Source organism: Erpetoichthys calabaricus, chromosome 12, assembly GCF_900747795.2.
Source record: "Erpetoichthys calabaricus chromosome 12, fErpCal1.3, whole genome shotgun sequence".
NCBI lineage: Eukaryota > Metazoa > Chordata > Cladistia > Polypteriformes > Polypteridae > Erpetoichthys > Erpetoichthys calabaricus.
In genome coordinates, this window is record NC_041405.2 from 120,051,982 (window position 1) to 120,070,911 (window position 18,930).

General features: G+C 38.8%; 1 protein-coding gene across 4 annotated transcripts in view; it reads right to left on the bottom strand.

The window, feature by feature from the left end:
- mid2 (midline 2) overlaps positions 1-18,930 on the bottom strand; it is a 494,772-nt gene that overhangs the window by 70,648 nt on the left and 405,194 nt on the right. For all 4 annotated transcript variants that reach the window (XM_028816075.2, XM_028816074.2, XM_028816073.2 and 1 more), the window contains exon 5: positions 242-390. In XM_028816075.2, the coding sequence (XP_028671908.2) occupies positions 242-390 (149 nt within the window). The remainder of the gene's footprint in view (positions 1-241; positions 391-18,930) is intronic.

Consider the following 18,930-nt stretch of genomic DNA (forward strand, 5'->3'; position numbering starts at 1 on the left):
TGCTCACTTGTTCCATATACAGTACAGTCTCTGCATTTTTCGATTTTTGTTGATTGATGTGTGTGTTATCGGGTTGATGCAGCAAAACAGCTTTTTTTTAACAAAAACATTGCAAATCACTTGAACAGACACAGTGTATAAATATAACTTTCACATATTTCTTGTGCAAAAAGTGAATTCAGAAAAACAGTAAAGGTGCAAATAAGTGGCCTGCAATGTGAATAGTGAATAGGGCTCTTACCTCTCAGCCACGTTCTTGGCAGTCTGCAGGAAACGAGCATGATCATTCTCCTTCAGGCTCTGTTCTGCCTGGGTGATAAGTGCGCTTGAGCGCTCCAAACACTGGCGGCAGTTTGCTATCTGCTGAGCCAGTTTGCGAAGTTTCATCACCTGAAATGGAAAGAGAAGGAGAGAGGACTGAGAAAAAGTGAATGGAAATCCCAGGCTTCAAAAAGTAATTCACTGCAGTCAATGCAATTTGTTTAACAATTAATGCTCTCTTCGCATGAGGAGCCACTGACAAGAAGGTGACAGTTGCATTTCCCTACAATCTACTAAATAGTTTCAGACTAGTAAACAAGGCAAGAGAGCAGAAAAATAATTTTACCCTACTTAATTGAAATGAAAAAGTGGAGGAGCCGGGCAAGAGGAAAAAATATATACATTTTCAAGTTTGTCCACATGCTCTTCTCTTTCCACTTGAAGAAAAACGGTAATTCTGTAAGTGAAAATTGGAAGTGATTTCAAGAGACACTGACTGTCTCTCCAGTTTGTTAAATGACTGCTACAATTAATATTTTACAAATTCTTTTGAGGTAACAGGTAAACATAACATACATGGGCAGATAAACAGGAAAAAGGAAAAAAAAAACTTTAGGCATCACAGAGTACACCTAAAGCATCAGCCCTGCAGGGGATGCCAGTGGAACATGGAATAAAATACTATATATTACACATTTAAAATAAAATATTAAAATGCTATCCATAAGATTATGCAGCAATACAGTAATCCCTCGCTATATCGCATTTCGCGGCTTCACTCTATCGCAGATTTTATATGTAAGCATATTTAAATATATATCGCGGATTTTTTGCTGGTTCGCGGATTTCTGCTGACAATGGGTCTTTTAATTTCTGGTACATGCTTCCTCAGTTGGGACGCTATTGGCAGATGGCTGAGAAGCTAGCCAACTTACTTTTCTCTCTCTCTCTCTTGCGCTGACATTCTCTGATCCTGACGTAGGGGGATTGAGCAGGGGGGCTGTTCGCACACCTAGACGATACGGAGGCTCGTCTAAAAATGCTGAAAGATTATCTTCACGTTGCTCCCTTCTGTGCAGCTGCTTCGTGAAGCGACATGCTGCACGGTGCTTCGCATACTTAAAAGCACGAAGGGCATGTATTGATTTTTGATTGTTTGTTTTTATCTGTCTCTCTCGCTTTCTCTGCTCCTGACAGAGGGGGTGTGAGCTGCCGCCTTCAACAGCATTGTGCCGCAGTGCTTCGCATACTTAAAAGCCAAACAGCCCTATTGATTTGTTTGCTTTTCTCTCTATCTCTCTGACATTATCTGCTCCTGACCCGCACTCCTCTGAAGAGGAAGATATGTTTGCATTCTTTTAATTGTGAGACGGAACTGTCATCTCTGTCTTGTCATGGAGCACAGTTTACACTTTTGAAAAGGAGACAAATGTTTGTTTGCAGTGTTTGAATAACGTTCCTGTCTCTCTACAACCTCCTGTGTTTCTGTGCAAATCTGTGACCCAAGCATGACAATATAAAAATAACCATATAAACATATGGTTTCTACTTCGTGGATTTTCACCTTTCGTGGGGGGTTCTGGAACGCAACCCCCGCGATGGAGGAGGGATTACTGTACTGTCTTACAGTTCCAGACTCGTAGGTTTGAATTTCATGTCCAGTCATTTCTGGTGTGAACTGTGCATGTTCCCTCATTGTCTGCCATAGTTTTCCTCTACGTACTCCTATCCTTACTCCCACATCATCAAAGATGTTTATGATATTTTCACCAAATATTCTAAATTGGTCTGGGTTCAACTTGAGTCTGGGTTTAGGAGTAACTGAGCTATTTAATAGATTATTATCCTTTCCATGGTTGGTTCCTGCCTTGTGCACAGATGTCCATGATTCTGACTTGGATTAAGCAAGTTTCAGAATGACAATACATTATGATTCATTTTAGTGAGTTTGCTTATGTCACAGTTTCTTCATATCCTCACCTGTGAATGGTGGAGGGGAGGTGAATAGAGTCAATAGCACTCACTATACTAAAGCTGCTTTTACTGCAGAAAAGATAAATTTGGAAGCCAGAGTAAATCTTAAAACCATGGAATGAAAATTCATATGTGCAGATCTATTGAAATATACTGAAAAACCTTCATAATAGTATTTCTCTATCTGGTTCCTTTTTATTAAGGTAACCACAAACAGTAGTGGTGAACTACATCATCAGTCCCATGTAATAGAGAGATCTTCAAACATCATTTATGTCTTTGCCATGAAAACTCTGGATGATCTAGGCAATCAGACCAAAAACGAGCCAAGGATAATTCAGCCAAGTACTCTTGATGGGAAAGCTTGGGAATTTGCCAGGAAGAGCAGGAGTCTGTAGATGAGGACAGGAAATCTGGGCTGACCTGCTGTTGCTGTCAATGTGAAAGGCCTCAATCACAAACTAAAGAGAAAAAAGTACACCCAGTGTAAAATTTGGCTACTTGTAAAAGTTAGCGCTTTTTTTATCACTCGGTTTTATTCTGTCAGTGACGTTCACGTGGTACAATGAACTTGCCTCTCCCTCTCTGAGCTGATGGCATTTATCTCCATTCTTTTCACAAGAGCAGCGATGACTACAGTTGGTGCTGTGATTGATGCCTGGTCAGAACTATTTGTTGTACCAGCAATCAAAGATACAATGCCCCGTGACTGCTATCAGACTATTATGCAGCATTTACCTGACAAAACTCTCAGAACTATTGGATGCTATAAACACACTCCAAAGAGGGATACAGCCATAATTCCAATGGCTACCCATTGGAATTATATATTTTTTAAATTACTAATTTAGCTTTATAGTATTATTGTTACCAGCATTCATAGAAGCTAGGTAAATGAAAAAGTCACCTCAAAAATTCCACCAAACATTAATGATCATTCTTCCAAAGAAAAATAAGTACTTACCACAATATGCATCATATAGATCAATTTCACTTCTGAAAAATGATATTAAGATACTCTCTAAAGCTTTAACCAGAAAGACTACGAAAGTGCTTCCTCCTATAATGTCACAAAACCAAACTGGGTTTATTAAAGGTATCCACTTAACCTCAAACCTTCAGCACCTGTTTAATGTAATATACTCACCCACAAAATCTTATTGTCTCTGGATCTCAATAATCTTATTAAGCCTTTGATAGAGTGGAATGCACACATCTATTTACTACAAATATACAAGCTATAAAGACCTGGAAATTGATTAATTTACACCAGCCGGGTCAGCAATGGAAATCCAATCTTTCTCTACTTCCTATTTATATAGCCTGCCTTGTGCACCAGTAAATATTAACATCTATCAATATACTAATAATTTAGTCATCCATGAATCACTTACAATGTAGAACAAATGCACTACACACTTCAAAGCAGAGAAGCTTTAATCTGTTGCTCCTCTACAAGATAATCACCTTTTTCAACCTTCTCCAATCTACAGTACTTAGCATTTAACCAGTATATAACAGGCAGCCTTCAGCACAGAGCTAGTCATACAGACACATACACCTAAACCAGTGTTTCTCAGAGACATTTGAGTCACAGGAGACTGTTGCCAGCTTGTGAGCATATGGTATAATCCACCTCCCACTTTTTTCCCGTAACACCACAAAAGAATTGACAGAGTCTAGCGAGATTTTTTATCCTGCTTCTAATCACCCTTCCCTCAATCTCTCTCATCTATGTTTGATTTCATTTCCCTTTTGTAATTGTGTTCATTTCTCCCTTCTTGGGTGGATGGCGTTAGTGGGATAACCAAGGGTGAAGCACTGTTTATCCCTTTGGAGGGGAGGGTAGGAGGATTATACCATGAACTAGTCACTAGCTGAAACTGTTCTTTTTTTGACAGGACACAGTGATATTCAATTCGGTGGGGTTGGGGTGTGAATGACTGGGTCTATGGGGGGGGGGGGGGGGGATCTTTAAGTGAAAGCACAAGTATAGCATAACAATTACTAAGAAACACTGCCTATACTCTAAGTTCAAATTGAAAGAGCAATGCTCAGAAAAAGTAACATAGGTAGAACATCCAGCAGACAGCTTCTGGGTATGGTACTTGAACCCATGACACTTGAACTGTAAAACTGCATGCCGCAATGCTTCAAAGTCATACTAAGCAATACTTACAAGTCAAATATATTCTCGAGTCTTTCATCAAACATGTATTCTGAGTAAATTCAAAACTTTGCTCCGAATCTGATTCAAACTGTGTGCGTCATGATGAGAAATGGTGCATAAAAATGTGCAGCTGTGACATGTAGTACAAATGACCAATCATAGACACCTATACATTGTTGGAATGCTCTGGACCTCAGCTATCAAATGGTAGTCAACCTTTCAACTGTATACAGCTCAATGTATGGGGGGATATTTGATAAAAGCTGACTAACTCAACTGTGACAAGCTGCTTACCTTGGGGTATACGTGCGCTAATCTTATATTTTAGTAATGAAAGAGACTTGTTTGAAGGAATAAACCTTTGGGTATGTAAAAATATAATTTTATTGACTTGTGGGTGTATTGCATTGTACACCAACAACTTTGAAATATGGCAGTGTCACACTAGTGCATAAGTGGTTAAAGCGGAGAAGAAAAAATTATTATTGTCTACACCACCCTACTAGCACGTAGACTTATCTTGCTTAGCAAGAAGAATCCCAACCGTACATTTATAACTAAGTGGGTAACTGATGTTTTAATTATTTGACATTAGAAAAAAATCTAATTTTTGTTTAGCGGATCTGTCCAAAACATTTTTAAAATATAGCAAGACTTAATTAAAAGTAAAGTTTAGATTAAGTATTCATATATGCTTTTGGAATGGCCTCTCTTTCTTTTTCCCTTGGGTGAGGACTGAATTCTTATATTATATATTACATTTAGCGTTTCTCTGCTTTTTTTTTTTTTTTTTTAATTTCAATGGTGTTCTTTCCAGATTGATTTTGAAGTAATTTGTTGTGTAAGTTCTGCAAATTTTGTCTTCTTGATTGTATACTATGTTACTTTCTTGAAATAAATTTAATAAAAAAATTACATTACATCTTGCCTGAAGAAAGGGCCTGAGTTGCCTTGAAAGCTTGCATATTGTAATCTTTTAGTTAGCCAATAAAAGGTGTCATTTTTCTTGACTTCTCACTACATAAAAAATTAAAAACAACAAAATTAGAAATAAAAATGAAATAACACTGTACAGGAATTGTTCAATCAAGACAAACTTGTCAAATACTAACACGTCACCACTAAAAAACATAGATCATGCTACTTAACAAAATAATTAACTGCATGTGGCAAATATTCCTTTTATTCCCCAGCAAGCTAGTATTGCACTGTAGTATATCCGCTTCAACACTGATTCTGAATATTTTGCTGTGAACAAGCTACCAAATAAGAAACCTTTTAATCCAGTGGTAGACATTCATTTGGGTCTACAGCATGTTACAAAATGATTCTTCTGAAAACTCTTATCAGTGATACCCTTACTGTTTCAAGCCTTGAAGAAGGCATTCAGGCAGAGTGGCAGCCACCTTATCTTCTCATCTAACTTAAATATAAACGTACTAAGACTGTCAAAAATCTAAATTAAAATCAGTTCAAATAGGATTTGTTCTTCACATATTCACCTTTTCCATGGACAAATAAAAATAATAAAAGCAAATAAATAAGCAATAGGTATAAATGGTGGTGCATGTGGATGTATCCCATCAAAAATACTGTATGTTAAAAAAACATTATGTCGACTGAAATTTTCCTGAGCTCAGTACCTTCAGAAGCTTCAGTGCTGGGATCACCATTGATTATTACCTCTCTGGGTGCACACTAAGAAGTTTCTCCAGGGTACAATATAAGGCTTTGCTAATTAGTCTGCTAATTTACCAATTTTCACTTCACTAGAATATATGACAATTACAAAAGAAGTCAAAGTGACATTTTCCTCCCAGGCAAAATTCAGACGGAGCTGCGTGTTAGACCACTCACAGAGAAGGTCATTTGATTACGTAGTCCTAGGTGAGTGCGGTCTTCACAGCTCAGTTGCAGGGGAGATTTTTTTTTTTTTTTTCCAAAATTGCAAATAAATATAAAATAACTTAAAAACAAACCTTTGCCACTTCAGTGCAAATGGATTAATTGGAAAACATCCAGGGATCAATGCTAAACAGGAGATAAAAATTCAATACATTGGACTGTGGTGGTAACCCAAGGGGCTCATTTGGTTACTAATTACTTGGTGCCTCCATCATTGACAAGAGTGACACTGCTGTCGGTGGGAGGCTGCCAGGCTGGCTATAATTTGGGTGGGGCTGTGCTTCACTTACGGCAAAGCGGCATGAAAGAGATGAAGGGCTTCAGAAAAACAATGGCAGCATTAGCATAGAAAGCAGTGCTGTCAACACACAGCTTCTTGTGCCAGCACTGGTTTAGGACAACAGACAAGCTACTCTAGAGCAGAGTGATTTGAACATAATGAAAAAGGTCAAAATAAAGATTTTTTGAATATTTCAAGTACATTAGCAAAAAAAATGCAATGTTCTGAGTGGGACTCATCAATATTTAGTTGCCTGGGAGCAATACTAGTGGATCAGCCAGTCAATATCTTAACGGCCTGTGTGACACAATAAATCAGTAACACTTAAATGTACTTTCTGAAAGAAGAGTAGTGATTTCCATTAAAAATATCTGTAATCTGCAGACCTACATTCAATACAAAGTTAAAAATATATAAAAATGGTAAATAAAAGGTTACAGGGTAGCACCTGTCAAGGAATAAAGCATAACACATTTCTAATATCTGAAAGATGAAAGAAGAAAATTGTTTAACCACCATAAAAGTATTCAAATCCACTCCTGTTTTAACCAAAAATAAAGTCACTGCCAAACAAGACTTCTTGTAATAATTTCTCTCTTGTGATTATGTTGACAGATCATTCTTCCAAATGATGAAATACTTTTGTTGTTCACAACTGCACCACTGTGTCATATGCCTTTAGTTTTACAAAGTTTAATTTACTAATATGTAATGCAACATGCAGTGAAAGTATTACAGATTAGAAGTATTCATGGCCCACAAATGGTGGCTCATCAATGCATTGCCTCATATTATGACAGAAGCAGCCTTGCAGAGCCAGAGATATAATAAATACTGTACAGTTAGGTCCATAAATATTTGGACAGAGACAACTTTTTTCTAATTTTGGTTCTGTACATTACCACAATGGATTTTAAATGAAACAACTCAGATGCAGTTGAAGTGCAGACTTTCAGCTTTAATTCAGTGGGGTGACCAAAACGATTGCATAAAAATGTGAGGCAACTAAAGCATTTTTTAACGCAATCCCTTCATTTCAAGGGCTCAAAAGTAATTGGACAAATTAAATAACTGGAAATAAAATGTTCATTTCTAATACTTGGTTGAAAACCCTTTGCTGGCAACGACAGCCTGAAGTCTTGAACTCATGGACATCACCAGATGCTGGGTTTCCTCCTTTTTAATGCTCTGCCAGGCCTTTACTGCAGCGGCTTTCAGTTGCTGTTTGTTTGTAGGCCTTTCTGTCTGAAGTTTAGTCTTCAACAAGTGAAATGCATGCTCAATTGGGTTAAGATCAGGTGACTGACTTGGCCATTCAAGAATTTTCCACTTCTTTGCTTTAATAAACTCCTGGGTTGCTTTGGCTGTATGTTTTGGGTCGTTGTCCATCTGTATCATGAAACGCTGCCCAATCAATTTGGCTGCATTTAGCTGGATTTGAGCAGACAGTATGTCTCTGAACACCTCAGAATTCATTCGGCTGCTTCTGTCCTGTGTCACATCATCAATAAACACTAGTGTCCTAGTGCCACTGGCAGCCATGCACGCCCAAGCCATCACACTGCCTCCACCGTGTTTTACAGATGATGTGGTATGCTTTGGATAATGAGCTGTTCCACGCCTTCTCCATACTTTTTTCCTGCCATCATTCTGGTTGATCTTGGTTTCATCTGTCCAAAGAATGTTTTTCCAGAACCGTGCTGGCTTTTTTAGATGTTCTTTAGCAAAGTCCAATCTAGCCTTTCTATTCTTGAGGCTTATGAGTGGCTTGCACCTTGCAGTGCACCCTCTGTATTTACTTTCACACAGTCTTCTCTTTATGGTAGACTTGGATATCGATACGCCTACCCCCTGGAGAGTGTTGTTCACTTGGTTGGCTGTTGTGAAGGGGTTTCTCTTCACCATGGAAATGATTCTGTGATCATCCACCACTGTTGTCTTCCGTGGACATCCAGGTCTTTTTGCGTTGCTGAGTTCACCAGTGCTTGATTTCTGTACCAACCTGTAGATTTTGCCACTTGTAATATTGTAGCAATTTCTTGGATGGGTTTTTTCTGTTTTCGCAACTTAAGGATGGCTTCTTTCGCCTGCATGGAGAGCTCCTTTGTCTGTTCACAGCAAAATCTTCCACATGCAAGCACCAATCCTCAAATCAACTCCAGACCTTTTATCTGCTTAATTGATAATGACATAACGACGGACTTGCCTACACCTGCCCATGAAATAGCCTTTGAGTCAATTGTCCAATTACTTTTGAGCCCCTGAAATGAAGGGATTGTGTTAAAAAAATGCTTTAGTTGCCTCACGTTTTTATGCAATTGTTTTGTTCACCCCACTCAATTAAAGCTGAAAGTCTGCACTTCAACTGCATCTGAGTCGTTTCATTTAAAATCCATTGTGGTAATGTACAGAACCAAAATTAGAAAAAAGTTGTCTCTGACCAAATATTTATGGACCTAACTGTACGTCTGGAGACAACTATGAGGGAATTTTGCTTAAAAGTGGGTGGGAACAATTAACTGACTGTCACATTTCTGAACCAATCCAATGCACCCTGAAGGCGGCACTCAAAGTAGGGGCGGTGATTCTGAACTTCAAAGAGCATCATACATATCTGGGAGACAACCGCAGGGCTCATTTAATACATTTTGTTACATTCTGAGCCAGAGGGTGCCTCTCTTGTCTAATGCCTTTTCTCTTTCCCTCTTCCATCTCTGACATCACTTCTGGTCTCCGACCCCCTGAACCTGTCCCTTCCGGCTGCTAGATGTCATAACCAACTCTAATGCCATCTTGGGACAGTCTGAAGAAGGCTCTCATCTGCACAAGGCAACGATTGAATATCTCATACTTTTATTTCTTTTATCCATCACAATATATGGGGATCACTACTTTTTGACGTGTTCTTGTGTGTTATTATAAGAGCAATGGAGTTCTTCTTAACCTGATCCAAGAGAGAGCAAGCTTCTGGTTTCAATGAACTGTCTAGTGCCAAAAAGACTTCTGAAAAGACTCCAATTAAATATATAAATGTGTGTTGTGTGTGTGTGTGGAGAGCACATTGCATGTGTTGAAAATCAACATAAACTGTTGCAAGGGAAAAAACCTTCTGTAAAATGAGATTACATATTGGTATTTAAAGACATCAATCGACCAGTGGTAACAGTGAACAATGCGGTGTCAGGTGCTGTGTGTGCTCTCTGTTGTTTTGTCACGATGACAGAGTCAGAGTTGATGTGCAATTGAAAGAACTGGTAGCTATGTTCAAGAAAATATGAACTGCAAATTATGCATTTCAAGTAAACAATGTGTCACACCCTATCAAAAAAAGGTTAAAAGCACTGCCATGACGAGAGCTGATAATGAAGAACCACATGAGATGCAGATTTTGGTATCTAAAGAAAATTAAATCAACAAATGTGCCTGACAACACCAGTAAAAGCACACATGAGGAAATACAATTTCTACCTTCTGACTCTAAATGAATAACTAAAGGAAGTAAACATTACTCTCTGATTGGAAATGCAAACATGCCATAGCGGAATATGGCCACACCATTTAAACATGTTGTACATACACAGACCACAATGCTTTTCTACACTCTGTTTGCCGTTGTTATCTCGCATTGTGCTGCAATAGTGAAAATAACAGAAATATACTGTAGCAGACAGAGGCACTTCTCAAATGCTTGGGATCAGGAACCTGCTATAGTCTATGTGTGTGTGTGTGTGTGTGTGTAGCTGTCTCTTCTGTCGCTGCGGTCATGTACACAGTAATCATTAAGCTTGAGTTATCTTGTTGAACTGAGCTCTTGAATCAAGAATAGCAATTTTACCTTTCTGATTTCTCTGTGTTAAGTCTTCAGTTTTTTCTCTCTTCCTATCTTTCCAAAGATATTTTCCATATCTGTCAAATACACAAGTAGAAATGGGACTCTGCAACCCCGAGCGTTTAAAATGCACAGACTGGAGGAAATTGGGACAGGTTTTTAGGAAGAAACTCTGTGGGTATCGCTTTTTCAGCAGCAGGTTTCTCTGCTATTTACTATAAACTTTTTAGCGACGTGTCCCCAGCCATGGGTCCTCATTTGAGAATAATACCTGATCCCGCAAGACCAACGCCATGGTTGTCACGTTTAGTGCTGTGGACCACGGTGGGTGCAGATTTTCAGCTTAACCAAGCTCATCAAAAATGGCTTATTCTTATTTAATTAGCAGCTTACTCTTATTTAGGTATTTAATTAGCTCGTCTACCCTTGTTCAGCACTTATGCAATTAGAAGGATACTGTAGTGTGTTGCTCACTTTCCTAAAAAAATCAGAAAGAGCTTTATTTTTTAGCATAGCTTTTATACTTAAGAGTCTTACTTAATTTAATGTCCGTACCTATTCCTAATAGAACTTGCTTTCTTGGTTTCATGCTGTACATATAGTAGGAGTGCTCAGTCCTATCATGGAGGGCTACAGTGTTTGCAGGTTTTCATTTCAGGCAAAAACCATGCTAATTTGAACAACTCTTTGAACTAAACACACTGTTATTTTCCATTTTATGTTCCTCACCTTTTGTAAGAATTTCATAAATATTTTAATTAAAATCAGTGGTTCACTGTAATTCATGTTTTGCAAATCATTGAAGTCAAGCAGTAACACATTTTAAACTGGGGTGCCGGCCTCAGTTCCCAGAGGGCCACAGTGGTTACAGGTTTTCATTTCAACCAATCTTTGCCAGCAGTGTAATTCTATGTCCTGCAGTTCTGACATTGCATTCATTTGGCTCCATCAGAAACTTCTAAAATTGTTGATTTCATCCAAATGTTTTGTGGATCGGAGAAGACTAGCTTTTTTAGTACTTGATTATTTTTCTTGAGAGATATTTTACTGAAACAAAAATGTAATGATGACTGCTGCACAGTTAGCTGGTTGACTGATGATCTCTTTGTCACATGAGTCCTGTTGCAAATTAACAGCTGGTAAAAAAAAAAAAAGAGCAATTAAAGGCTGTGAATGCAGCTGTTCGACAGGAAAGATGTTATAAATCTTAAAAAGGACCAGAACCGAAAACAAGCAGCACTAATTAGCTTTAACTTAAGATAAGGCTGGGATGAAAACCTGCAGTCACTTGGGCCCTTTAGGCCTTGGTATGACACCCATGTTTTAAACTGTTCATCTAACAAATCACCAGGGCTATCTTGCTCTCTTAATTATTTTGAAATGCTGTAGCTATTGAAGCCATTGCTTGTTAATGATCCAGCAAAGGCAGATAAGACTGAAATAGCTGCTCTCCCCTTAGCAGTGTTGTCGTTACTGTGTTAATGGATACAATTTAATTTTAAGTAAAGAACAACACTGTAGAGAAAAATGTGAAGAAATGGCATGTTTATGCATTAAATATACTAGTTGTGCTACCCGTTTAAGACAGGCTGCAATCCAAGTAATCAATGTAGATCTAAGCATTAATGTTTGCAGTGCACCACCTATTGCAATGGGAATTTATTTTGTAATGCATGTAGTAATAAAATGCATTGCATGTGTCATTTCAACTGATGGCACATTACAAACATTTGTAGCATTCCAAAGAATGTTTGTGATGCGCCACCTGTTGCAGTGACAAATGCAACGCTCATGTCTCTTTTATATGCTATGTGGTATAGCTCTCATAAAAGCAGTGATAATGTTTGTGATGTGTCATCTGATGGAATGCCTGAGACACAGTAACCGGACAGACACTTATACTTTTATTAAGGTGGATAATACAAATAAAAAACACTCATTCCATATGAGTGATAAAGTGAGAACAGAAAAGCCAATCAAGCAAAAGTTTAATCAAAGGCATCCAAATACTTGGTAATTAACCCAATGTAATTACAGGTTCAAATGATAATGGTTGCTGCGGAGTACAGGATACATAAGCACCATTTCTGCATGTGAGATCACAAATCTACTCTATATATAAATCCTAAGCCTAAAAGTGCAACGATTTCGTGTGACGTTTTTATGTCATGTTTTTTGTCACGCTTTAAATTGGGCTTATTTTAAAACCTATATATATATGTTTGGTATCATTCTTTTCAGAATTTCAGAACTTTAATGTGATGTTGTTAGATTTTCAGATTCTTATTCCATTTTTAAATTATAAACTAAAACATAAAGAACTCACTTCCCGTGTGACGAGACTTTGTGCCAACAGATTTAACCACGCCTGGGGCTGGAAATGAAAGACAAAGAGTAGATGACAAAGACAGCTGCTGTACAGGCTTTTAAATGTTCGAAGCGCCACACGAGATGCAGATCACGTGGCATGGCAGCAGCAGCAAGCCAGCAGCTGATCGAGCAAAGAGGAGGTAAAAAAAACCTGTATTTAATAGTTTCCCATTGTATCACCGTTTAAGAGGGGGTTTCAGAGGAGCGACCGCGTCTCCTTGGGGTGCGTTCAGTCCCCCTCTTCACAACGCCAGCGGCAGAGACTTGAAGTGGCTGGTGCATAGTGCAGGTCACAGGAGTTGGCGAGTGAAACGAGCAGGGGGTAAGCCCCCTAGTACTACATAATAATCAAAACATAAATGTAGAAATAAGAGAATTATCTTAAACAAGCAAAATCTTGTTAAACGTGTATAAAGTGAATAAACACTATGAAGACTGTAGATTTACAAAATAAATGTATATAAAACTGAAACAGTAGCATATTTATTTGGAACAGAATACCAGTTAATATAGGGGAGCACTTTCTTGCTGGGTTTGTGAAACCCTCCAATGTAATGAAAGTTAATAATCAAACAAAAAAAATCATTATTGTGAACAAAATGTTGTGCAATTTGTGAACAAAACCTATTGGAAATTTTCAGACAGACATACCAAAGGCAGAAACTACGAAGTAAGAGCATGCTTCATTAGCCTGGAGTCCAGTTAATAGCACAAATCAGCTGGGAAAAAATCTGCGGCCACATGGGCCCCCAAGTTTGAGAGCCATGGACTTGAGGCTAAAACGACAGGCTGTCCAAAGTGAACATAATTTGGTGATTTGATTTTTAAAGCAGAATGCAAGTTTCAAACAATTCAAAAGTGCAACAGGGCATTCTTATCATACCTTGGTTCATTATGGGAATTCCTCTGCAGTGTTTATTTTTTCTAATTGAATGCTCCTTGATGACCTCTGGAGAAGCACATTAAATCGTTGTAAAGTCTTGAAAGGTTTTGCGTATACTCAGGAAAGGAGCCATGTCTCATGCATTTTTAATTCCCTCTGTCTTCTTTGACCTATGCACCTTTACTGTTCAGTCAGTTTGATGTGTGCACTCGAGTGCAGGCATTAAGGAGCTGTAGAACGTGAACTAACCAGTTGGACATTTCACAGCTAATTTGTAGCCCAATTATCATCTCAATGCGGCCAAAGGGGGTTGAAAATTCATCATGCAAGCTATTCTTTTGGGACATCTTTTTGTTCCGGAAAACATGACTGCCATCAATAGTAGCAGCATGCAGCTTTATCTGTCTGGAATGCCACAATGGCTTTGCATTTTAAACAAATTTGCTTGGTTTTCATTCACTTTTTGTAAAAATATTACATTTTCCCTCATGTTTTATTATTATGAAACTGTTTGTAAGGTAATTTGTAATGAAAAGGCCAGTATGACACAAAAAATGTTTGATACGTTTAAGCGCTTATTTCAGAGTAATGTTATTAATTTACATCCATTCACTTTACAAATCTGTAATCTCCACTGCAGGATCTTGAGGAGGTGGAACATCTCCCATCAGTGACATGGAAGGCTCAAATCCCAAAGGAAGCCAATCTACCTCAGAGCTCACTCATGCACACTCGCACACAGAGTCCTTTTGCATACTGCATGCTGATTAGCACACACAACTAAGAATTTCACTATATACTCTGTGCACATGACCGAAATGATCTTACAAACCAAAATATACGTTTTAGGGCATGGCAAGAAGGCCAAGGCTATGTTCCACATGTGTACTGCACATAATGGCACCCACGGTCCTTAGAGCCCTGCTTACCTCTGCTCAACCTCCAGTCGCACTACCAATATGACACACAACTAATTCAAGCCTTATTGTACACAACGCCCTCTACAATTCTCAAGGCATTTACAAGTACAGGCCCATAGTACATTTATGAAGAACATTACTACAAATGAAAAAAAATGATTGGGTTATGCAACTTGCACAGGATCACACAACGTCAGTCAGTCACAGGTAACAAACTAAGAAAAACTATACAGCCATTATGCTACACAGTCCATCAACATTAAACACTATTTTTTCTTTATAAGGCTAATTAATAAAGTTGCATTGTGGTTGATATAGTAATAGATACGATTTCTTTTTTGCCAAGAAGATAAGGAAGTTAGAAAGGTAGGATATGCATTTTTGACTTACTTTATAAGAAGTATACTTCAGAAATTCAGACATTATATTCAACAGTTAAAAAAACACACCCTAAACAAATAAACAGCCACCCAGTTAAAACTGCTATATAATAAAACAGTATGTTTTGTGTGTCTATACCCTCAGAGTAATAAGATTGGTCAGTATGCTGTTGGTGACGCAACCAGAGAGGAATTGCAAGTGTGAGACGCACAGGGAGAAGTAAAGGTGCACACTGAGAGAGTCGCCTTCAAAGACGAAATATATAAAACCGGAAAGGAGGCAAGAAAGACACCTCAAAAATAAAGATAGGGTCTCAAGTAGCAGGCTTTACGAGGGAGGGACGGAGAAGAGACACTCACACATGCAAATACAGAGCAGAGGTGCTTAAGGTACACAAAGGGTAAGAGATAGCAAATATTTTTAATTATTTAATTATTAAATTATTATTTTATATTTTATTACCTGCCTTCGACAGGAATGATGGTCAGTAAATACATAAGTAAAATTTATGAAGCAGTTGTAATTTTTATATAATAGATAGACAGACAGAACTTTAATTATCCAAGTAGGAAATTAACCTTTTTAGGGAAAACACAGACATGAATTTCAGAAAAGAAGAAAACTTTACAACTTGGCTAATAATATGTCACAATGAGGCATTATAAAGACCTATTGCTGTAGGTTTTGTTTTCATTCTATCTTCCAGTACTAGCTCTAAACACGTCAAGAGTGCATCCCATAGCTTAGCCTGGCTTCTTAATCATCACATAAATGTTACAAGCCTAGCTCACAACAGCATAGAAAATCACAATGGCAATCATAGAGTTGTAGAATAAATCACTGCCCACATTAAAGGGACGCAGCCTCTTAAGAAAAGAAGAGTCTGCTCTGCCAGCAGCAACACGCCTGCATAAGGCTTCACTGTGACTGGAACTGCCAAGTCAGACGTTTTCTTTCTTGTAATCATTCTAGTGTACATTTATTTATTTAATGATCTTCTGTAAAAAGCCAAATTTTCCCCCAAGGGACAAATAAAGTTCTATCTATCTATCTATCTATCTATCTATCTATCTATCTATCTATCTATCTATCTATCTATCTATCTATCTATCTATCTATCTATCTATCTATCTATCTATCTATCTATCTATCTATCCATCCATCCATCCATCCATCCATCCATCCATCCATCCATCCATCCATCCATCCATCCATCCAGTTACTAGATGAGTCAAACCTCTTATTGATATGGACCCACTCTTTGAATTGTGGCGGGGCATAGATGCTTTCTGGTGTGGTGAAAGTCAATAACCAGTTCCCTGTTTTTGCTGATGTTAAGTTGCAGAAAATTCTCTTTGCAACAAGAAACAAACTTCTCCACTTGACTCCTATACTCTGTCTCACCCCCTTTATCAACATATCCTATAAGTGCTGAGTCATTTCTGCAAGTGACATGACCTGGTGTTATATTTATAGTCTGAGGAGTACAGAGTGAAGTGAAGAGGAGACAGGACTGTTCCTTATGGTGCTCCAGGGTTGCTCACATCTGTATCAGAAATGCAGTCCTTACGCTCTGAAACTGCAGTCTGCTTGACAGAGACTCCATTATCCAGGACACCATGGGCTCATCCAGATGTATATCTCTGAGTTTACCCCGTAATGGGGATGGCTAGATGGTGCTGAAGGCACAAAAAGTATAATCCTCATCGTGCTTGCAGCTTTGCTCAGGGGGGAATAAGCCTTGTGGAACAGACAGATAATTGCATCTTCCACCCAAATATTAGTACAACAAACAAACTGCAGTTGTCCAAGTGGTCTTTCGCAAGGGGACTCATATTGTCCATGACCAGCTTCTCAAAGGTCTTCAAGATGAGCAATGTAAGGGCCACCGGTTTGGTGAAGGTTAGGTGAAGATGGGCCTGCCTTTTTTTGAAATGGAACAGCAGCAGCACTTTCTGGAATGGTTGCAGATTGCTAAATTTCTTTTAGCAGAAAGGTAATGTTATTCAGTGTTTGATAATAATGCTGCAACAGAGAAGTGTTCTTGAGTCTCACACAGATCTCTCCCAATAAAAACAGCTACGAGGACCCCCTAAGCCTGCCATGTTACTACATAGAAGTTTTTTCTACCAACCGCAGAAGCTGCACTCTCAAACATGTAAGCTCATGTACCTTTCTAATCTGTTCTGTTTTACTGAATGTACACACTGCATTGAATGTCTATGTAAGAACATGCAGGGAAAATAATCAAATGAGTTACATTTTCTTACATTTTATCACTGTATTACCAGAAATGCAGCATTAAAGATACTTGGTATGTTTTGCCTAATCATACAATGCTATCCGTTACTTGTTTATTTCTTTAATGATTTTTGATATGATTGAAAAATATGCAGGTAGACTGTTTTCAATTCCACAGGAGCAGTGAAAATGGAGGAAAAATGAAGGGGAATGAGGACTTTGGTGATACACCAATTTTGTGGGGTTTGCTTGACTGCACTGCACTATGTAATTTCCACTAAGGTGGAAATATTCCCTTTGATGACTGTTCATGATCTAAGAAGGGACAAATAGATGAAGAATGTTATTTAAACAAATAAGGTTGTTAAAACCAGACAGTATTGAAATGTTCTGCCATGTTTATACCGTGTGCCTCATCAACATTAGCCCTCCAGTTATTTGCACGCAATCACAATTGATTATCACAGCATGTCTTTCACTGTGTACTTTCATCCCCCAACAGCCAGTCACCAAACTGTATGCACCTAATTTATCTCAAATGGTGAACACTGTTTTCTAACAACACTTGTCACAAAAATGCTGTGCTAGTGAGTGTGCTGACAAATACAGTAAGAAACAGTAGACATCAATTGGAATTAACATTAAAAAGGAAGTATTGTACTGAAATGGCAGTGCAAGTGTGACACACAAATGTTCAGAGACTCACATTAAAAGCCTTTATACATTGTCCAAATGGAGTATCGCCACGACTGCTGAAGGTCTGTGCATCAGAGCTGGGGGGTCCTCTACAGCGCATCTTCAACCTGAACCTGGAACAGGGGAGAGTCCCGAGGCTTTGGAAAAACATCTTGTATCACCCCAGTCCCAAAGGTATCACGTCCTAGTGAGCTGAATGACTTTCGGCCTGTTGCTCTGACATCACATGTGATGAAGACCATGGAGAGGCTGCTGCTTCACCACCTTAGGCCACAGGTTCAACACGCCCTTGACCCTCTGCAGTTTGCATATCAGGAGAAGGTGGGGAGCGGAAGATGCCATCATCTATATGCTACACCGATCCCTCTCTCACTTGGACAGAGGCAGTGGTGCTGTAAGAATTATGTTTCTAGACTTCTCTAGCGCCTTCAACACAATCCAACCTCTGCTCCTTAGGGACAAGCTGACAGAGATGGGATTAGATTCATACCTAGTGGCATGGATCGTGGACTATCTTAAAGACAGACCTCAGTATGTGCGTCTTGGGAACTGCACGTCTGACATTGTGGTCAGCAACACAGGAGCGCCACAAGGGACTGTACTTTCTCCGGTCCTGTTCAGCCTATATACATCGGACTTCCAATACAACTCGGAGTCCTGCCATGTGCAAAAGTTCGCTGATGACACTGCTATCGTGGGCTGTATCAGGAATGGGCTGGAGGAGGAGTATAGGGACCTAATCAATGACTTTGTTAAATGGTCCGACTCAAACCAACCTACACCTGAACACCAGCAAAACCAAGGAGCTGGTGGTGGATTTTAGGAGGCCCAGACCCCTCATAGACCCAGTGATCATCAAAGGTGACTGTGTGCAGATGGTGCAGACCTATAAATATCTGGGAGTGCAGCTGGATGATAAATTAGACTGGACTGCCAATACTGATGCGCTGTGCAAGAAAGGACAGAGCCGGTTATACTTCCTTAGAAGGCTGGCTTTCTTCAACATCTGCAATAAGATGC